At 40.6% G+C, this 22,969-nt stretch overlaps 2 protein-coding genes across 3 annotated transcripts in view; one reads left to right on the forward strand and one right to left on the reverse strand.

The window, feature by feature from the left end:
- The window catches only part of MIPOL1 (mirror-image polydactyly 1), a 186,168-nt gene extending 179,552 nt beyond the window's left edge, over nt 1-6,616 (reverse strand). Inside the window, exon 1 of one of the 2 annotated variants that reach the window (XM_050335772.1) lies at nt 6,586-6,616. The gene's annotated coding sequence lies outside the window, so the exon portion shown is untranslated. Of the gene's footprint in view, nt 1-4,598; nt 4,624-6,585 lie in introns of those variants that run through there. The other variant, XM_050335773.1, reaches the window with a different exon arrangement.
- The window catches only part of SLC25A21 (solute carrier family 25 member 21), a 236,484-nt gene continuing 220,075 nt past the window's right edge, over nt 6,561-22,969 (forward strand). Inside the window, 1 exon segment of the mRNA XM_050335786.1 lies at nt 6,561-6,736. Coding sequence (XP_050191743.1) covers nt 6,670-6,736 — 67 coding nt within the window. The 5' untranslated portion in view covers nt 6,561-6,669.

Genomic DNA, 22,969 nt, shown 5'->3' on the forward strand with positions numbered 1-22,969 from the left:
TGAAATAAATGTAACAATGCCTTTGACAAGGTGCAACCAATTGTAATGGTGCACAGAAAATAAAATAAGCTGTTTTCATATGTAGATATTCAGTAAAACAGAGAGTAAACCCATAAACAACACATACTGCATCATGACAGCTAACCACTGGCATTCAATTTATGTGTTCATGTCTGTTACTTACACCTGGGACAGATCAGCAGTGCCTGTTTCACACTTCATGAAAAAAGGTTCAAGAAATTTATTTTACAGAAGTGTACCCCACACATGTGAACATTTTGAAAAATATGATTTGATTGATGCTATGAATACTGAAGATCAACCCCAGCAATATCTCATGCAGTGGGCTGACCCCAGATAGAATTCAGGTGCCCACCAAAGCTGCTCTATATCACTTCCCTCCTCAGCTGGACAGGGAGAGAAAAATTTACCAACAGGTTTGTGGAATGAGATAAGAACAGGGAGAGATCATTCACACACTATCGTCAGGGGCAAAACAGACTTGACTTGGGGAAATTAATTTATTGTCAATCGAATGAAAGAAGGGTAATGAGAAATAAACCCAAATTTTAAAACAACTTCCCCTCAACCTCTGCTTCTTCCTGGGCTTAACTTTACTCCCAATTTTCTCTACTTCCTCTTGCCATCCCCACCCCGTAGAGCAGGGGGAGGGGAACATGGTTTACAGTCAGTTCATCACACCTTGTCTCTGCCACTTCCTCCACAGGAGGAGGACTCATCACACTCTTTCCCTGCTCCAGCATGGGGTCCTCCATGAACTTCAGCATGATTACTTCCCACAGGCTACAGTTCGTCACAAACTGCTCCAGCATAAGTCCCTTTCATATGATTCAGTCCTTCGGGAACAGATTGCTCCAGTGTGGTTCCCCCACGAGCTCACAAGTCCTGACAGCAAACCTGCTCCAGCACGGGCTCCTCTCCACAGGTCCACAGGAGGTGTCAGAAGCCTGGTACAGCACAAGCTTCCCACAGGGTCACAGCCTCCTTTGGGCACATCCACCTGCTCCAGTGTGGGATCCTATATGTGCTGCATGTGGGTATCTGTTCCACTGTGGATGCCCACAGGCTAAGGGGGTACATCCTGTCTCACCATGGTCTTCACCATGGGCTCCAGGGGACTCTCTGCTCAGATGACTGGAACACCTTCTCCCCCTCCTTCTTCTCTGACCTTGGTGTCTGCAGAGTTGTTTCTCTCAAACATTCAAACTTCTCTCTCCAGTTGCAAATGCGAATTCCCCCCTCCCCCTTCTTAACTTGGTTTTCCCAGAGATGCTACAGCTATCACTGATGGGCTCAGCTTTAGCCGGGAATGGATCCATCTTGGAGCTGGCTGGCATTGGCTCTGTCACACAGGAGGGAAGCTTCTAGCAGTTTCTCACAGAAGCCCCCCCCACATCCCTGTGCCCCATAGCTCCCCTGCTAAAAAACCTTAACACACAAACCCAATATACATCTAAACTATTTTTCTAATTTCTAATCTAATTCTAATTAGAATTTCTAAGTTCTAATACATAGTAATCTTTAATATACTAAAGGCCACTACTCTGCAGAAATTGTCAGTTTGCATTTTAACCTATCCTTAAAAGACAAAAGCTCACATCAAGAATCAGTATGGAAAACAGAAGCCTGCTGTTATGGTTTCTGTATCATGGCTCCTGAAGCTAGCACGGAACATGCCAACTATCACTTAAAAAAAGGGGGGCTGAAAGCAGCAGACATTAATCTTAACAACTCAGCATTCATACTAGTTCTTTCCACAGCTGTATCTGTTCTGCAAATAAAGATTCAATGCTGTTTCTCTTACCTCCTTCAAAACCATTCTCCTTTGAAAGGAAAAGGCTAAAGGCAGCACTCATACTTGCAGGAATATCTGTCAGTTGCAACATTAACCCATAGTTAAATTTGTCAATAGACGGCAGCCCAGAAGGGTTGTTTGTTTGTTTTAAGGATAAGCTTCAAAACATCTATTGCCGATGTAAGATAACAGATGTAAAAGTGAAAAGAAGCTTCTGCATAGATTTGGGAGATCCGCACTAAAGCGAGTATCAAGTCAAATCAGCAATTCATAGTTTACAAACACTCCACTATCAGCATGCTGCCATTAACATGTAACATCTACTCTTACCATATGTCAGGTAGACTAAAAAGAAGGTAGCAAAAAGATCCATTAGGATATCTCTCAAGTTCACATGACTAATGTCACACAAAACTGTAATCTATAGGCAGGACAACCTCCCCCTTCACCCTCAGCTCGTGTGTACCTTCTTGCTTTTAAATTCTAGTGAATAATTTATTGATTCTTTCCACAGAGAACTACCAAACCCATATTTTCTCTCCTCCTATACCCCTTTCCAGCAACCTCTGAAAACTTCCTTACTTTTTTACTAACCTACACACACCCTCAAAAACTAAAAACCCTGCAAACTGCAAAAAGCTAAATGTGAGCCACATGGCACTAGCACCGTACTCCTATTTCTGCTAGTGATACAATGTGTTGGGTTTGTCTGGCTGCAAGAGAAATACTAAGCCTGACAATTGTTTTGTTTCTTACTGGTCGAGAATAGAGTTTAACACCATAATAATACACTTCTAATTTAGCATCATCTGGAATGACTTCTAACAAGCAGGGAGATAGATTACCAGTATGAGAAAAAAAATAACATTTCCTTTTCCAAAACAGGTAAACTAATAATAAAAAGAAAAATTAAGTGAATCCAGAAACAAAACAAAGAAACAAAGAGGAAAGAAGTCTCATTAGCTATCATGTCAAAATTGGGGAAAAGGTTTTTAAAATTTAATTTGTTACTCACTACTATTGGACAGAATAGCCCCCATTACAAACTGTAATGGGAATCATCCTCTAAACAACTTGCAGCATTACTATAAGACAACCTGTAATAACTGCAAAAGCTTGTAGTAGCACCTGTACCTAGGTTTTCAAATCCTGTACATAATTTTACCTCCCAGTCCCTCTCTTCACTTTTCGTACTGCAACCAGAACTGCAGTAATTTCTCCTTAGCTGGACAGGCAAAACAAGTTTATCACATTCAGGAGCCTGAAATCAGTGCTAATTCCTGTACCAGTAACAAAGCAGAAGAGCTCGTAGAGGTCACACTGATGGTGCCTCACAGGTATAGACACCTCTGTCTCACACATCTCATTCAGCTGAAGGACCTTGTCACGAGTGATGACATTTTGCACACTAAACAGCAAAATAAAACAAAAATAGAACTACCCCATAACACAGTATGACATAGTTTTAACTCTTGTTAAACCCCACCAGATACATTAGTGCCATAATATATTTAAACAAACAAATAATCCAAACCAAGTGGTTTCAAGTTAAACCAAAGTTGCACATTCCCAGAGCAAAATTAGTCAAGTATGCATGCTGAAGGACAGGTACAAGAACAAGGCAAGCACATTACTGGATTTCACTAAGACCCACAGGTCCTAGAACCTCCAGAATTTGCAGCTCTTAGATCTGCTGAGCCTGAAGCACATCGTTGTGGTTAACCGATTCTTCTTCCACGACTAAACCCTTGCAATTTAAGGCAAGCCACTGTTCTAATAGTAGTTGGCACTTACTGGAATATTCAAAAAAGACACTATGGCACTCTGAATTCCCAAACTCGGGCTAAAGAAACTCACACAGCAACGCAGCTCCAACCATCTCAACCCCCTGAAACTGTAGCTAGACCCAGTTGAAGTTGTTCCACAAACAAACATTGAAGGGTGTGCTGTTTCAGGTAGAGCAGGCCTTTAGGTACAATTACTGAATGTTTTTCTTCCAAACTGTTCGCACTGAGAAACCATAACATTTTTTCCTCAAACGAAAGAGACCTTCACACCACCATCAAGAATTCTTATTAATAGGAAACTTCATTACAATAGGATCTGAGGTATACAACTCACTGGGACTTCCCAAGCAGTTTTTATTGAAGTCATAGCTATTTAAAACAAACAAACAAACAAACACAAACTTTATTTTGGCAAGCTTTTTGGTGCGTTTTCCCCCGCCCTTTTCTAAAATGTATTACTATAATGCTGAGTACCCTCCACACTTTGTTCTCATCTGAGACTAAAGATCCAGCATCGACCTGCTGAATTTGTTCAGGGCAGGTTTCACCTCAGACTGTCCAAGCTCCCTTCCCAGCGCTGCCCCTTCCCGGGAGGCGGCTGCCCGTCCGTCCCTTCCCTCCCTGGTGAGCCTTTGGGACTCCAAATCGCGCATCCCCGCACGGGAAGCCGGGCTCGCCGTATCTCCAGCCGCGGAGCGGGCGGTAGGTCGGGCAAGCCGGGGGAAGTAACATTAACCCAACCTAGGGGCTGCCCCGGCACACGCAGCCGGTCGGCGGAGCAAGGGCCCGGCGGCGGCGCGGTCCCGGGGGGCGGAGGAGGCGAGGAGGCCGGGCAGGGCCGCTTGCCCGCGGGGAGGCGCTGACGGCAGAGCGGCCCCTCGTAACGCTGGCGCGGCGGGACGCGCCGCCGCTGCCAAGCCCCGCCGCAGGGGATGGGGCGCGTTCCCCCCCCGAGCGCCGCGGGGCAGCCCCGGGGAGCGCCCCCGGCCCGTTACCTGCGCGCTCCGGCCCCGCCGCCGCCGCCGCCGCAACAAAGCCGCGAGAGGCGGGGAGGGGCGGGCGCGCCCGCCGCCCGCGGGAGCGCGCAGCGGCGGGGCCGCGCCCCGGGGCGGGGCGAGGCGGCCGCGGGGATGGGGCGGGGCCGGGCGGGGTGCGGGACTCGGGGGGCTGATTGGCGGCTGTATCCCCTGTCCGCACTCCCGCGTTCGGGCAGTTGTCGCCTTTAGCGCTGCGAGCGCTGGGCTGCTGCCCAGGCTGGCCAGGGACGGAATTCCTTCAGGGACGGAGCAACCACAAATGGAGAGACAGACCCCGCCAGGGATATGGAGTGGCGCCCATGGAATAGGTCATATAGAAATGGGATTAAGCCTAGAAGTGCTTTACGAAACCTGCACAGTGGGAAGGTTGCCCTTTTTGGGGGCAGGAGAGAGGAATGGATGGATGCGCCAAAAGAGACTGTCAGCAGGAGAATCGAACTGTGCTGAGATGCACAGATCTGGGGTTTGAATACTGTGAAACAAACGTAATAGTTTCCTAACAAGAGTAGAGTTTATTTTTTTAAGGGAGGTTACTATTCTGTAAACATCTATGTAATTTACCTGCACTCTGACCATTATTTTTCAGTTTGTTCATATAAACCTTTTTGTTGCAGTGACACCTTCTGCAGAAAACAAATCTAAGAGGTCAATTTCTGCACCCTCTGATCAACTCCAAATTCTCTTTGCTGAGGAACTACTGTAGCAAGTTCACCTTAATACTAGATTTGCTATTTGTACCAAAGGGAACACTGTACAGGAACATCCAAATCTCTGGAACTAAAAAGCAATGATGCTTCAGCATCTGCTTTTTGAGGACAGGGAACACTGGAGACGATGATAATGCTATATTTATTGAGCAGCAGACTCAAAGAGCCCAAACAGGAGAACTAAGGCAAATGCTAATGAAACATTGAAGTTGAGATTTTAATTACTTAAAAGTCAGCACATTTGAGGTTTATCAATTTAAGGGAGTTATTGCATGTTCCTACAGTGATGCCTACTCAGCTTTTACAAAGATAAAAAAATCTGCATTACTGTTTATTTGCTGATGCATGCAAATTATATAACTGCATGTTATACCTGAATATTATTCCTTTTTGCAATTAGGGTCTTAGTCTTTTAACACTTTCTCAGCACTTCTCTGTATATTTTCTATGTTCCCATAACTTTCAGTTGCAATAAACCCTTTGTTTTTCTCTAACTTTTGTTCTACATTACACGTTGTACTCTGGCATCTTCCGGAAAAGCACATCTTGGCCTTGCTGAAACTCCCTGTTGGGGGCTGCCAGCACTGGTGCTATGTCCCAGCACTTCAAGCCCATGCCCTGGTACCGTTTTGTTTACTAAGATGGGCCAACAGGTTACACTCCAGTTGACAAAATACCCGTGTCTTTTGAACATCGAAGAGCTGGATCCTATAGACTACAAGTTTTAAAAGAATAGTACGCTTCAGAAACAGCCTGTGAGCCGAGCGGCTCAAGCGACCCTTCCTAGAAGTGGAGCAGCAGGGGATCGGCGGGTGTTAGCTGGGTCCCAGCAGCGGTGGGGAGGAGGACTGCAAGTGTGCGCTGTGTGGCACCAGTCCCGAGGAGGGAGGACACGGCCCGAGCCCGAGGAGTCGCCCGGCCTGCCTTCCCCCACCGGCTCCCTGACAGCCGCCGAAGCCTCGCTCCCCGCCCCAGGCTGGGCGATCCCAGCGCCGGCCGCCTCGGCTGTGCCCTAAGAGAGAGGTTGCGGTTTTCCCGGCTGGAAACGACCGGGCAGGCCTTTCTCCGCTGCGATCGCCAGCCCGTGCCCTGCCCTGCCCTGCCCGCCCTCTGCCCGGCGGCTGCCAAAAGCCGCGGCGGGGCCCTGCGGTCCGGCGCCCCCGCCCCCCGGCGGTCGCGGCCCCCCGTCCCGCCCGCAGATAACCGCGGTCCCGCCGCCCCCCCGGCTCTTTTCCCACCCGCCCAGCGCGGAGTCGATCCCGGCTTGGCAGCCGCTCTCCAGGCGCCGGCTGCCTCTCGTCGCCCCCTCGGCGCGGTCAAGGATGGCTCGGCAGCGCGGGGGCTTTCTGCAGGAGGCCTCTAACCAAGTCGTCGCCGGAGGCTCGGCGGGTGAGTGGGCGCGTTCCTCCTGGGCGGGAAGGGTCTGCCCGTCCCCCGCCGGCGCTCCGCCAAGATGAGGTGCAGAGGCAAGGCGCGGAGCGGCGGCGGGGAACGGCTCGGATCAGCGGCGGCTCCTCCCCCGCCGGGCGGTGCGGGGCGAGCCCGGGAGGCGACCCACGGCCCGGGGGTCCCGGAGGCAACTTCTGTAACGGTGCTCGGCCAGCCGCGGGGGGGGGGGGCAAAGGGGGGCTCCGCGGCGTATCTGCGCTGCACACGCCCTGCAGCCCCGCGGGCGATAAGGGAGGCAGGCGGGCCCCCTTCAACGGCAGCAGCCGCCCGCGTCCCCCGCCCGCATAGCTGGAGCCGCGCTCGGTGGAGTCCACAGCGGGGATTCCCCTGTCGTGCCTTGAAGCGGAGCAGAAAACGTGGCTCCCCTGCCCAGACGCCTTCCCCGAGACACTCTCCGTCGCTGCGTTACAAAGAAACCGATGCAGGGCTACAGTTTAGCAATGAAAGCAATGCTGGTTAATTTCTTCAGGTTTCTTACCTAAATTGAAATAAACCGAAATATTCAAGTCAGTCCAGGATTTAGGGGATTTTTACACAATATTCTGCCCTTTTGGTGTATATATGTAAATTCTGTTGATATTTCAACTATCTAGTGTGTTTTTAAGTGTTCTTTAGTGTCTCTTGAGGTCTAAATGCTGTTTGTTGCATTATGTTTTCCATGGAAGAGGAAAGCGACATGGCAATGCTTTCCATAAGGTCCCCAAGGAAAATTCTCCTGTGGGTGAGTCCTGTGTGGTTATGACACTACATGTGAGCTGGTCTTCCATTCCCTCTAATTCTCTTGCTATCCCTAAATGCACTTCTGTGCATTCCTGCCACCAACACATATTTGAGCACTTTCTTTTCATGCCAGTGACTCTGTATGCCCTTTGTTTGCAACCTTCTGCTTTGACAGAGAGAGATGTCATAGCAGAAGTGGAGAATTCTTCTGTCCTGGCCGTTCCAGTGTATTGTATGACTGTTTATGCAGCCCTTCTGCAGCCTTGGAGATCTTAAAGCTTTTTTAGATTCTGCTTGGTACCACTCCACTCTTCCTTTAGGGAGGAAAGGGAAGGTTTAACCTGTCCTAGCCTGTTGAAGGCCCTTCGTACCTGAAAGGATACTGAGGTGTTTTGCCACCACATGTTTTGCAAGATGACATATTTATCTACCCATAGCAGTGGGCCTGTGCCTTAGTCATTCAGACTGGCCTAACACAGTATCTTGCCATCCTCTGACAGTAACCTGTTTTCGTTACAGGCTCTCTTTGTTCACAGAACAGACTGTCTAACACACCAGAAAGGAAATTGTCGTTAGACAAACACAAAGTTTTACTTCAGAAAGACTTCAGAGAGATTTTGTGTTTACTTTAGAAAGACTAGAATTGGAAGAGTGTGTTTGAGGGTGATGTATAGAAAAGACAGAATGAAAAATGCTTGCTGGTCTGGTAGGCATAAATCTTAAGATAAGAGAATTTTCAATTCAAGGAACCAACTGATCTGTACTTAACTCTTTTTAAAAAGTGTACTGCAAGAAGCATGTTGTATCTAGTCCAGAGACATAATGCTGAAGATGCTTGCATCCTTTTGCTTAGTCTCCTGTCAGGCTGGCAGGTTCATTAGCTCCATTGCTAGCCTTTAATCTCTACAGCAATTTCTACTCATTGGTTTTGAAATAAACCAATAACAACTGTTCTCTAAGTCTGAACACCACTAAAATTGTACCAGGATTTGTATGGCTCAAAGTAGGAGTTCTAAGATGTTAGAGTGAAATGGCTCAAACTTGAAAACTTGCTTGACAGATGCTTAAAGCTCAATGGTGTTTTCCTGTTCATTTATAGAGAAGGTAGAAGAGGAAGGCTGTAGCTTTGAGGTCTTCAGTCTTAAGGTTACATTTCTCAGGCAAGAGTGGATCCAATATGGAAAAGTGGAAGCAGAAAAAAAAGGATGGAGGGTGTGACTTATTGATAGTGTACTTAGTATTTCATCCTAGTGAGGGTTTTTGTTGCCTGACCTTAGGTCACTTAGACCACACAATATTGCTTTTGGCTGCCGCTGCAGAAGGACATAGGACTCCAGTAGGTGCTTTGTCATATTTCCTGGTCTTACGTGAATGTCACAGACATCCTAGAGTGGCTTTGCTGTCTGTAACACAGCCTAGTATTTAGAAGGAAACTGAAAAAAAACCACCTAAAACCAAACCATTGTTAGTTAAGCACAAGGAATGTATGAAGCTGTTTCTAAGAAAGATGCTCTGAGTTGGAATCTGTCAAAACAGCAATAAGAATGTAGTGAGGTGGTTGGGAATGAATGACATAGCCCAATAGGTGTAACTGAAGGGTCAGAAATAATTGCCTGCATAAGTAAAAATAAGAGATAATTTAGCATCTGCATGTCTGATGCAAAGGGATCTGATAAGAAGTAATTCTGCTAGGTCGAGTGGAAAATTATTAGATAAGCCTAAGCTGTCAGAACAGGAAGAAAGGATTTTTTGATGCTTTATGGAAGATGACAGGACTTGTTCATGAACTTAATAAAGACGGGGAAGAGGCAAGAAAGAAATCAAGCATGACCCCTAGTCTACAGGGTTGATAAAATGGAAGATACTGGCATGCTGAAGGAAGGAGAAAGGAAAGTATTCATTAGTTTAAAGGAAAATATTTAAACACATGGTTAGCTGGCATAGGCATTTCTAAGTTAAAGATAAACTTTCATGTCTCTGTGCTGTAATTGAACTGTAAAACTCAAACATGACAGATCTCATGCATCGTATGGCTTGTAATCTGACTTCATGTGAAATGGAAAGCTCTGCTTCCTGAGGGTGAACTAAATCTTAAGTGTGAACAAAATGTTACTTGGTCTTGGCTTATGTTCTTTCTGCTGGCATTGTTTGTTCCTGTCTTTCAGATTACCAAATGAAGGTTAAAAGCGCAATTGAAAATACTTTGTTTTGTTTGCTTCTCTGAGTGAGGAACAGGACTTTGATTGAAATGTAATTGGGACACTTCGTTAGTAAGTTCAGGCCCTTCTAGTACAGAGAACTGTAGGCATACTCCTTTTCTCTAGTGGTTAATTAGTAAGCTATGGCATGTGTGGAATTTATAGTAAAAAATTAAACAGAAAATAAACTCTCTAAACTGTAGGAATCACTGTGAAAAGAACAACTTGGGAATCTCTGATTTCCTTAGATTTATAGCAGTTCTTCAGAAGTTTATTTGAGAAGTTCAGTCAATGCAGGGTTCAAATCACAAGAAGAATTGTTTCTCTAATGCACAAGGATCAAAAAAAAAAAATCCTTGTTTTGTCTGCCTGTATGAAAAAAGCCAGAAATTAAAACAATAGAGTTGCATACAAAGTTGATGGATATTTCTTTATTCATGGAGAGGAGTGCAAAGTATGTTATGTGATACCCAGGTCAATTTGTCAAGACATCCTTGTAACAGACTCTTGAGTCAGTTTGAAAGAGAAAGTGCATATGTCATAAACAATTGTACACATACCCTTGGCACAGTGAAGGCAAGTGGCTGAATATAGTTACCCTAAAGGTTTTAGGATGTTACTGCTTGGTATAGGTGTGCTCTTGTTTTTTAATAACAAGACTGCAGATGGAGCTAAACCCACAAGTAACATAAATAAAATTTAATTTATATTTTGTTGTATTATCATCTTCTTCCATACATGTGCAAATATCATATAAACATTTTAAATTTTGAAGTTAAAATTTTGAATAATTTTTTTAATATACGTAGTGATAGAGAGATGACATGTTTTTCAAATCTTTAACTGATCTTTAGGTACTTTGCTCCTGTAATTCAGTGTGTTTCTTTGCCTAATTCTATTTAATAACTGAACATGAACCATTGGTTCTCTTACTGCAAAGTGGTTATGGAAAAGTCAGAACAAAATTAGCTTTAAAATAAAATAACTATTTTGTAAGAATAATTGAGGCTGGTTTCTTCCATCTCCCTCCCGCATTCTTCATATTTTCATGGAACAGCAGGGTTTCTGCCTGACTGGGCCTCTAGGCTTCAATTTTTAATTTTTTTTTTTTTTTTAAGAGTTAGGTTTCCAACTAACCTATTAGGATTTTGGAGTCTGATTCTTTTAAGCTCCTTTGAAAGTCAAATCTTTTCTTTTGAGAGGTGTTTATTTCAGGAGTAGACAAAGTTGATTACCCTGGATAGCAGCAACTCCTTTGAGCAGGATCTCTAAGCATGAAGGCCACTTGTTGAAGTAAAACTGTCAAATGTGAATACAGTATTAAAAACAGTTCATATCGCTAGAGACATCAGGCAGACAAACATTATTACAAGGTATGATAGCCAGCGTACTCTGTGAAACACCTACGTTATTTGGTCCCTATGAATGGGAGAGGGAGCTGAATGGATGAACAGGAAGCACTTTAAACAGCAGGAAAATTGTCTATCCCCACTCCCCCCCCATTGTTTAACTAATTTGTTTTTATTATTTTTCTGACAGTTTTATGGGAATTGAAGTTAAGAGCAGTGTTCTGTGTTTTCTTGGGTGCTCTTTTCTTGCTTTTAAGCCATACAATTTGCATTCCCATGTTACTAAAATAATCAGTTAATGCTCAGAGGTAATTTCAACTAGCTGAGTGCTAGTAACTATCTTGACTTGAAACCATAATATTTTAAAATGCTTAAACCTTCTTTTCTCTGAAGTCTCTTAAGGCTGCAATATTATCTGAGGCCACAGTTTTTCAATGTCTTTCACTGCTTTGCTTTGGTGTTTGGGATGTTAGCAAATATTATATTAGAAAGCTAAGGATGGAAGCAGTCAAATAGTATTAGTTTCAAGGAAACCTTCTGCAAGTTAAACTACTCCAAGGGAATGCACTTGCTGCAACCAATGAAGCCAGTTTTCTCTACTAGTCTGAGAAATTAATAGCGTGCTTACCTAGTGTTGGACATGGAGCTTTGGAGAGGAGTTGCTTGGTTGGCAATATTGTGAGGAGAACTTTGGGTGAAGAGAAGACCAAAAGAAAATTAAGTGTGTGTAAGCTGAGATATCAGATATCCTGAAGCTCCTCTAGAATGCTTGTAGAAATCAGGAGGACATAGGGACAGTCAGGAAGTTAAGACTTGGAAAGATTTCTATCTGGTTTTGCTCAGGCAACTATCTACCCATGCTGTGTTTTATGAAACATGCCGAAAAGAAAATGTGAATTACCTTTGCAAGGTCTTTGCAATCCATATTGCTTCCATCATTACACAGTTCAAAGAGGAGAATACAGTATTCAGGACAGTTTGACTTTAGCAGGTCTCTGGGAATAAGGGACAGCCACCAGGGAAGCTCGGAGAAACTCATGCTGCTTTTGAAGCCAGTATGGTTGAATTGCTAGCTTTGGTCTCCTCAACACTTAAAACCCATTTAATATGATACTTTTCATCTCATGAGAATATAGCTCCATGCTGCAGACCCATGCAGTGACCAACTAGTTGAGGGTATGCAAAATACCATGTAATGAAACAGCTGAAGTTACCTTGTGAACTATTCCCCAATGGAAATTTTAAGAGTATTTCCCCACCTACTACAGCATTTCAAACTTCAATTCTGTAATATTTTCCATTTTCTGAGCATCCTCTTTTCTACCAGCTGATAATACCAAAAATACACCCCTGAATCTGAAAGACAGATTGGACTGTTTGCTTCATATACTTCTTACTTAATGAAATGTTTTGGTGTTGCCTTAGAAAACCTTGTTTAATTTCAGTGGAAACTATTCCTCATGAGCTTTCATATACTGTGCTGAATATGCAAAACTGGAAGCTAACAAAATTCCTCTAAAATTTCAGTTATTTCAAAGAAAGAGAATCCTTGAAATACAGTTTAATTTAAAAGAAACAATTGAAAATTTCTATGTGAGATCATGAAATCATAGAATAGTTTGGGCTTGGAAGGGACCTTAAAGATCAATAGTTCCAATCACCCTGCCACAGACAGAGATGCCACTCATTAGATTTGCTGTTCGCTCAGGACCCTATCAGGGCCCCAGTTTGCTCAGGGCCCCATCCAGCCTGGCCTTGAACAATTCCAGGAATGGGGCATCCACAACCACTCTGGGCAACCTGTTTCAGCACTTCAGCACTCTGAGTAAAGAATTTCTTAAAAACATTTATTCTAAAACTTCCCTCATTCAGTCTCTCTCCCTCCTTTTTGTAAGCTCCCTTAAGGTACTGGAAGGCCACAATATCTCCCCAGAGTCTTTTCTTCTCCATGCTGAACAACCCCAGCTCTCTCCACCTGTCTTTATAGGAGAGGTGCTCCAGCTCATGGCCCTCCTCTGGCCTGCACTAACAGGTCCACATCTTTCTTGTGATAATGATGACCTCATCTCCAGGTGAGGTCTCATGAGAGCAGAGGGGCAGAATCACCTTCTTCTACCTGCTAGCCATGCTTCTTTTGATGCAAACCAGGATACGGTTGGCCTTCTGGCCTGCAAGCACACACTGTTGGCTCATGTCCCACCCTTCATACACAAGAATCCCCAAGTCCCTCTCTGCAAGGCTGCTCTCAGTGATTACTTGTCCCAGTCTCTACCATATCTGGGGTTGCCCTGACCCAGCACTTGGACTTCTTGAACTAAATGAGACCCACTTCTCAAGTTTGTCCAGATTCCATCCCTCTGTTGTTGCAACTGCACCATTCAGCTACGTGTCATCTGCAAACTTACTGAGGGTGCACTTGATTTCTCTGTTTGTGTCACTAATGAAGACTTTGAAGAGCACTGGTCCCAAGACAGAGCCCTGAGGGACACCACTCATCACCGGCCTCCACCTCAATACAGAGCCATTGACCAAAACTCTCTGGCTGTTTCCAGGATGAACTGATGTTGTTTGATCGAGTCATTGCAGTGTAGTAACAAGTTCTGAACACCCATTTGGAACTCTTAAATGTGTTTCAAGCTATGTGGGTTTCTTAAATGCAACAGCTTTTATGTGGTGGTTAAGATATGAATTAATTTTTACATGTTTATGTAACAGTGACAGAAACAAACTAAGAATTTTCAAAACTTCTAACATGTCATGACACCCGTTGTATGCTTAGGGCTTTCTGTAGAAACTGGGACCCTGAAAAGAGTTTGGTTTTGGTCTGTGGACTTAGAAAGTGCTTATAACAAACTGCCTGTAGAACCTGGGGGTTAAATTTCAGACTAAGCTAGTGTTGCCTTGCTTTGGTACTCACTCTTGGTTTGACAATCCTGCAACAACTTCATCAGTTCTACTATGTCTTTATTCCAAGAGCAACACTGAGGAAAGCGAGTAGTTGGCTCAGCTTTATTTGTTCTGGCATGTTAGCTAATGGGGACAAAACTTGTGTGCAGAATCCTCTATGGGTGTGCAATAAGACAGATGTTGTATTTATGGTGAACCTGAGGATATTAAGAAAGGTTATAAATTTTCTATTGTTTTTAGTGTAGCAAGTTTTTTTCTCAAAAAAACCCCAACCCACCCCTCCTCTCTCACCCCCCAAAATACCCAAACCTTGTTAAAATGACCAAACCTAGAAAACCAAGTAATGGTTATTTACATTCATTCATTCTACTCCCCACAAGATGGCAGTGCAATACTACGATAAGATGCTAAATGTGCTGTTTCCTATGGGTGGCAGATGGTTAAAAATGTATGTTGAAACTGTTGCAGATGAGAAGATTAGCATATGGATGGTAAACTATGAAATAAAAGCGTAAAGATACAAAACAAATAATGATTAATAAATGCTGATTTCAGATGTGAACTGCAAAACCAGTGGCCCTGAATTTGACTTTTGTTGAATTAACCACAAGGATTGCAAGTGGTGACATATTACTGGTAAAGGTCAGTAGATGGTCGTAAAGCTAAGATACCATATATAAATCCAAAATCTTGAGATAAATTCCTGTCCCAGTATGATGAATATGCAAATAGCTCCTGATTTCCACTGTGAGGAATTTCAGTCTTGATTATTTTAATTTTACCATAGATTTTATGTGATATTGCAGTAATCTCAAAAAGCTCTCAAATTCCCAACTATAATCGAAGTAAAGCCTGCTGTGTTACTCGTTGCTGTAAGCCGATGTTAACTTCCTTCAAGTATTTGCAGGAATGAGATCTACAGCAAAGCATAAAAGCTTAAAGGTATATACTTCTTCAAAACAAACTATAAAATTTTGTTGTCAAATTTTCAAGTTAAATAACATTGTAAAATAGTATGTATTATACATATAAAAGCAAACAGGTAGTCAAAATAATTATTACTGGAACATACCTGTAATAAAGTTTATAGGCAAAAAAAAAGCGCTTTGTCTGCAGAGAGGCAGTTCTGAAGCTGTTACAACTTCTGTTAACCAAGGTTATATTTGCTTAAACAACAATTTTTCATTACTATGTTTATTGTTTCATCAGTTGTCCTTAGTGACCAATGTTAGTATTCAAATCCAAGTTAAATTATCATAACACAAAAGCTTATTATGTATTAAGAATAAACTTCTAATGTATAGCAACAAAGCATGCCTTTTGATAGAAGTATTCATGTTTCTGTGGCAGTGTTCTAGAAGAGAAAGTGAAAAATGATTCTGGTTATTTCTGTGCATAGAATCTGGCATTTCTGCCTATTAAGTGATGATATTACAAATTTTTCCGTAACTGTAGTTCCATTTCTGTGACATTACCTTGGATGTCCTTCTATACTTGTAAATGTTCTTTCTTTACGCTTGCTACTTTTCTATTTCAAGCTAGCAGGGTGGGAGACAATCAAAATCATATACCCGAGACTGGAGGAGCTCATCTGTTACAAGACTGACCCTAAAATTCTCTCTGAAAAATGATTGTATTAACCTAAACTGTTCAGACTGGCTTAAGTATTATGATTAGGGTTGGTATGAATGAAAAGAGCTAAAAGGGCTTAAGACAAGTAGGAAAAAACCTCCCTTTTCAGATAGTGATGTGGCTTCTAGGATGTGGAAGTTTTGAAAATCAATATTGCAATGAATGGATTACAGGGATGTCTCTAAGTATTTTCAGGTATCTGAATCTTGACTATAAAGGCCTTAAATCTGTTCTACTTCAACTGGAGTTGAAAATATGTAATTAATTTTTTTCCCTTTGGAGGAGATGAATTGGCATTGCTGCCTATGAGAACCATCACCGATCCTGTTGATGGATAAAGTAAATAAATACTGGTTCTTATAATGAGAAGTTCTCAATCTCTGATACCTACTTATTATTTGTGGAACACAGTGTTAAATGTTAAATTTTAGGATAGTATTTCTCTGCTGAAAATCTGTAGCACAGATCCACTGCTTTGGTTGTGTTGAAAGTTGAATAGTTGCAGGATAAGTACCTGTCGTTTTTCCTGCAGTATGTCTTGTCCTGGAGACTCATTATAACTAGATATAATTTCACCAACATCTGAAACAGGTAAATAATGTTTCAGTTGTCTACAGTGGTGATTTTCTGATGAGAAAATAAGGTTATAGTTGAGAGAGTCTGACTGTGGTTGAGAAGTCCCACCCATACAGTAGGGAAGGAAGCACAGGAGTAATTGGCCTTTAGATCTGCTTTTCAGTCACTGAACTACACTGCTAACAGCTGCTTTTGTTTTCCCTCTGGATCATTTTCAGTCTGTCAGTTTTTGTCAGGAAACATAGTTTATGGCTCATCTTTCAGTCTTTAGTCAATGGATCATTTCCCAGTTCAGCCTAGTTTCCTGGGCTTTTTGCTGTTTTTATTATATGGAAGTGTGCAGATGTGTGGCTGGTGTCCCCAAACAGCAACACTCCAAAAAGCAAAGGAGAGTCTTAGCAGTACTTTCAGGTTGAGAAGATTCTTTACACTATTTATTTCACTCCCTCTTAGAGCCAATTCTGAGTGGTTTTGCAAAAATATTAAGTTTTACTTATTTTTCTATTATCAACACTTGTTTCTTTATATTTAGTTAAAGGGTTGATTTTCAAAATTAGTATATATATTTTCAGCATGTAGTAAATATTGCTCAACTTTGTTTTTTCAACTGGCTCCAAAATTACATACTGAACTTGATAAAACATGAAGGGATGGTAAGAAAAAAAGATTAAAATGTTCTAACTGCCATAAGGAGAGACAGAGAAACCAGATTTAGCTCTTTATTATGGATTCTGGGACATTTGATGTCTTTTCCAGCTTGTGGAACTATGTGATTTAGTTTCAAAACTTGAACATTTGACTAGAACTTGAATTTAGATCTTATCCTCAGAATTGTAAATGCTTTGAGAACCTAAAACTTAAAAAAACTTTAATGATCGTGCTCATGATTTTTAGAAGAACTTTTGTATCTGAGCCATGAAGTTGTGAATGTTTGAGGTTGGTGATGATACACTGGCCTTTTTTAGGTTGGTTACATGTACCTTCTCTACCGGCAGGTTTGCAGCACTGCTTTGCATATGATGGTGTATACCCATGTGCTTAATGTAACCTTGTGACAACAAGAGAAAACAAAGCATAGGCTGCTTATAGGCTATTAGAAGAATTTATTTTTCAAAACATTGTCTTAATGTAGATGCTGACCGGTGGCAGCACAATCTTGTGTATACACCCCAATTTTGTCAGAATTGAGTAATAGTGTGAACAAGAGTGTTTGCCTTGTTCATTCTGCACATGCAAAACATTGTGGCCAGTGCCCGTTTTAGATGCTTCTGTGATCATATTCTTGATAGCCTCTGTTGTCTTAGGTTTGCTTTACTAGTTCACCCTGGGAACAGTTCCTCCTCAAAAAGAGTAGTTATGTAAAGAAATCTGCAGAGATTCAGAAAAAAAAAAGTCTCCTGGAAGAACATGAGAGCTTTGAGAGTCCTCATAGTTCTGCTCTTCATTTATTTCCAAGTCTGTGGTTACAGAGCCAAAGCAATGGGACTTTTAAGAAAGTACTGTGTTGTGTGAACAAGAGCTTCATTCTCTTCTCCTAAATGGGATTAGGATTCTGAAGGGGATTGAGACAAGCAGGGGGAACTTGGCTGCCACTTATTTATTATGCTTCTGAGTAAAAATTTTATATAGCAAAACTGTAATGCTGACTGGGTAATGAGACAGTCCTTGCTTAAAACAGTCTTTATTGTGTTTTTCCTAAGCAGTGAAGAAAATAAATATCAAGATACAATATGCTTTGACTGAGAAATATAGCTTATTGATTAAACATTTCTGAAAGGGAAGATGAAAATGTGGACTTTCTGCAAATATAAACCAATGAATGTTATTAGAGACTAGACTAAATGGAAATAAATGTTCTATTTAGAGTATGAAACTCTTCTAAGTTAATGTCCATAAAGTTTAAATTTGTTCAGACTTTTCTTATTAGAATAAATGTTTCCTTTTAAAAAGCATGATAATCATAATCAAGACTAAATTTGTTCTGTTATTTATTTTCAAAATGATTGTACATGTTTAGCAGACTTTTGATTTAAATCCCTAGGGATATATTGAAGACAGATGTTTAGATGACCTCATGTTTAAAGTAAAGTTATATTTGGACACTAGGATAAATTTTCCCTTAAATCTTTCCTTATATGTTAGATTGTGGAGCAGTGCAGAAAGTATTGAGAGATTTATGTTGTAAAGATACTGCTTTATTTTTAAAGAAAGTTGTTAGAGTTCAGGAGATTTTATTTCAGGCAATGCTCAAAAGCACAAAATATTTGGTTATGATACAGTATGTTTACAAATGAAAATACTGTTTGTTTCTGCAGAGCTAAAAGGAAAACAGACTTATTTAAAAGTTCATTGATTTCAAAACCAAATTTACCATGTCATTTCTACCTTCCCCACAAAACTTGTTAAAGGCTACAGTAGACCTTAAAATGTAGCATCAATTGAAGATTGCATAATAGAATATAACAGTAGCTAGTATTTTTACTACTTTCTGGTTCTGAACAAGTAATAGTTTCTCTCAAGATGCAATTGATGTCATAGTGTGGTTGACTATGAGGGTTTCATATGTGGCAGTGAACAACATTTTAGAAAGTGTCGATATTTAATTGTCATTATTATCAGTATTGACCTATTGAGATGGTATTGTTTTACAGATGAAAAAAATAAGTCTCTTCAGTCTTTTGAACTTTATATAGGGCATACTGGCTTTTAATGTGTTTAGTTAGATAAACAAGTTACTGAGTTGCTGGACTTTTGCCATTTTTAATTTTAACTGAAATACTGTACTAATAGATATATTCTTGTCACTGACAAAATACTTTTCTTCGTGGGCTAATGCAAAGTTTGTACTAAAACATTAATTACATGCTTGGCACTTGGACTGCAAAATACCCTTTGGCCAGATCGTGAGAACATTTCTGTGGGACATAATTTTTTATTATTTTCTGTCGTTTGTGATTAGGAAGGCTTATATAGGCAGCAGAGCTGAAATGTGTTTTATGTGGAGACAACCTTTTTAAGTTTAGGCAGCACATGCAACACTTTTCAGTAATCTCATTGAGGTCTGCTAGGTTAGCACTGAAGTAGCCCTCTCCTGAGAAAAAATTGAATTGCAGTTTTTGAAGTCTAATGTAGGAGTGGAAATTGGGTCCACAGTGGCATAAAAATCATATCTCTTCTTCACAAAGGGAGTGAAAGAAAGAGATCTTATCCTGTTCCTGAAAAAGGAGCATTCATTCTGTCTTGTTCTTCTAGGGTTTTTTGGTATTAGATGAATGTTGGTAGAAAAATGTACATTAGGCATGGACAGTAACCTGTTTGTGATGCCATTTACAGTAAGAAATTATTTTGCTTTTCATCCTGAATCAAGATTTGCGATATAGGTTATAACTCTGGAAAATAAACAGACAATATTCTTGTAAAAATTAATGAAAATAACAATTCTGCATAAAAATAGGATATCTGATAATTCATAAAATCCCTAAAATAAAATGTGACCTCTTGTTGAAATGGTATGTGAGACTTCTTTTCTATATTCGTATGCATAGGGATCTCACTCTATATTTATAGATCTGGAAAAATCTCTAAAAGGTACTATCTACCTGTATTGAACTTTAACATTTGACATAACCTTTTCCTGTAACATTGTACTTCCCTGAAATTCAAATATTTCTGGTAGCTAAGTAATAAACAGAAGAACTGTAAAAACTCCATAAAAATTAATTTTTGAAAATGGATAAGGAAAATTATTTGATTTAAAAACTAAAGTCTATAAAAACACAAGTATCTTCTGAAGACTCCCAAGAAGCAAAAAATCATCACAAAATTGGAGCAGATAGCCCTTAAACAGCCTCTGAAAATGTCACTTGTAAACTGTTGGTATGAAGATAAGGAGAAGTGTAGAATGAACTTCTAAGAATTTTAGAAACAAAGCAGTTTTACAATGTTTTGGTTAGATATTGTCTACACAGAAATTTTCTGAGTTCAGAAATGATATTTAAAAGTATTGCAAGAATATTGAGCAGCTGATGCATAACACTTCTAATTGAACTTGTCATTTGCTTAGTCTTGCAGACCTAGAGTGAACACTTGGAATTGGACTGAAGTAACCTGGGCAACAACTTTTATGCTTGCATAGTATAATCTTACCTTTTGTTATATAATGGCTTTTTCCTTTTTTCCCATATCAGTGTATACTTCTGTCAATGAATGGAAAAAATAATGGCTTTCTATTTAAATACTCCTTATCTTCTCATGTAATATGTTATTACTTACATATACATTTGAGTATTTTTTCTTGATTATGCATGACTCTCCATATTCTACTTGAGTATTTTCATTGAAGACTTCAGTTGGTGTGCTGAGGCTTTAAGTTAATAGTACTCTCTGGTGCCTCAAGACAGACACCTACAAGGAGAGCAGACATTTCTTTGGGATGCTATGAATGTTTTACGCAACTTGTAGAGAAGCAACTTGTAGAAGGGAAAAAAATCCTGAGAGGGAGGAGGAAGAAATGGTTTTAATTTCCCTAATGTGCTTTTATAAATTATTTTTTATTTCCTCCTTGTCCTTTGTAGAAGTAGAGAGGACTCTAAAGTAAGTTCTATTCTGTTACTCAGACTGAGCTGTTTGCATTCTGTGTGGTGAATAAGGGTAATGTGGTAACATCCTTCAGGGAAAACCACTGCAGTCAAGTAGACATGGTATCATAATTACTACCAGCTCAGTCCTAAACCAGGCCTTTTCTGTTCAGTCTAAATCTTGTTTACATCTAAGTCTTTGTTTCCTACATTTTAATTAATCTTTATAATTGCACCTAGAACGTTATTTGCAAAACCTGTGAAGAACTTAAAAATTTAGAGAGAGTCATTGTTCCACAAATCGCTTTTCAGGAATAGGACTGAAACCTTGTTTAGTGAAACTGGAATTAAGGATAGCTTGCTTTGTCTTTATTTTGACTACAGGCTCTACTATGTTTAAGAAATTAAATTCAGAGAAAGGAATAAATCACTGTATTACATTTTGTATGATGATTGAAGTGTTTGTAAAACTTGAACATACTTTATATATTTGCTAATTGTTTCGTAAACATTTCAGTATTCAGGTTTGTAGTGTAAATAGTTTTGACTATGGGTAAGATTTAGACTGCTTGCATCCTGCGTGAGCAAAACCTGGGCACCTCTGTTTTCCAGAACAATTCAGAACAGACCCAGTGATTTCAGGCCAGTGAAAGAATTTGGACCTTCCTTGGTTTAGCCTAGGAAAGCAAAGAACCAAGAAAATCCTCTTTCTCAAGAGTTTGGTTTGGGTGTTTTTTTTTTTTTTTTTTTTTTTCAGCAGGCTGCAAAACTGTGCTCATTCTTGCTCTCTGTCTAGGTCTTTGAATCTTGCAATCAATTTTTTGCATAGTGGTACAGATCAAACATAGAGTAACTGTACAGACAGTGGTCCTGGTGGTCAGTTAAGTCTACTGAAAAGTGAAATAATGGATTCAACTGTTTTGTTTTCTGGACCCTAACACATTAATTTTTTTGTATGCACTTTTAGAGAAACTGTCATTCCTCAATTCTAGGGTAATTGTAGGTGCTCAAACCATGAGATTAATCAATATCTCAATTCCACCAAAATCAGTGGAAGTTACTCCCTGTATCTCTTCTGAGCTGCCCTAGATTTGCATGAAATATCCTGTGAAGCCCAGTATGTGAACATACTCTCTACTAGCTCTAAGTGGCTAATCCCTGTATGCATAAAGGAATGGACCTGGTTTTGAATTTTTTCCCTGGTGGTGGGTTTGAACATTCTGAAGTGTCCAGTTGAAGTCAGGCAGCACCTTTCTAAGTGTTGCAGTGCCTAGTCTGGTGTCCAGTTGACTACCAAAGATCCCATCTCATCTAAGTTACTGATTCTCTATTAAAAATGCTATTTTTTTAAAGTTACTTGTCAATCTGAGACAATCTATTACGTTATGTGTCCATGAAATCCTTCACAAAACTTGCATTGATATCCCAACATACATTTGGACATTAGGCTAAAATGTTGAAAAACTTGCTATCATTTAAAAGAAATAATTCTGGAGGAAATGGTTTTTGTGATAGTTAATTAGTTAATTATTTATATTTCTGTTGCAGTTTACATTCTCTGTTTATATCTGTGATGGAAAAAAAAATCTTTCTGTAACAGACTATTGAGCTCATAGCTGAAAAATCTAGCAAACTCTGAATTTATACTTCTAAAATGTGCAACCTATTGTCAAGTACTCCTGGATCAGATGTATTGTGTTTAGTGATAGCTGCACAGAAGACCACCATAAATCTCTTGGAAAACTCATAACCCTGGAGTCTTGAATACAAGTTTTCCATCCAACAAATTTAAACCTATACAGGGAAGGAGAGGAGCTATTTTGATGCACCACTGGGATCCTTTTCCATCAGTCCTTTCAAGACTGCAGTGTTCTCAATGTATGTTTCCTATTCTGTTCTAGAGCTTTTATTCTCAGACTTAAACAAAATCCTTTTTAGTATTTGACTTCCTTTACCCCAAGTTATATATGTAAAGTCACATTGACACCATTGTATTTCGGACCAGACTTCACTGGCCTTTTACCAAAGGATCTGGGGTGCATGTCTGGAAATAGTTTCTTATTTTTATTTGGTGACATTAAGTGACATTAAGTCTGCAGACTCCACCTCTTCTGATTTTACTGTACTAAGTGAGCTAAAATCTAAATGAGGTAAAATCTAACCAGTCTTCTGTCTGACCCTATTTATATTTAACTAACAGCATTGCTGTTTCCT

The sequence above is a fragment of the Myiozetetes cayanensis genome, unplaced genomic scaffold, assembly GCF_022539395.1.
Source record: "Myiozetetes cayanensis isolate MyiCay16 unplaced genomic scaffold, myiCay2020 scf6-25, whole genome shotgun sequence".
Classification (NCBI taxonomy): Eukaryota; Metazoa; Chordata; class Aves; order Passeriformes; family Tyrannidae; genus Myiozetetes; species Myiozetetes cayanensis.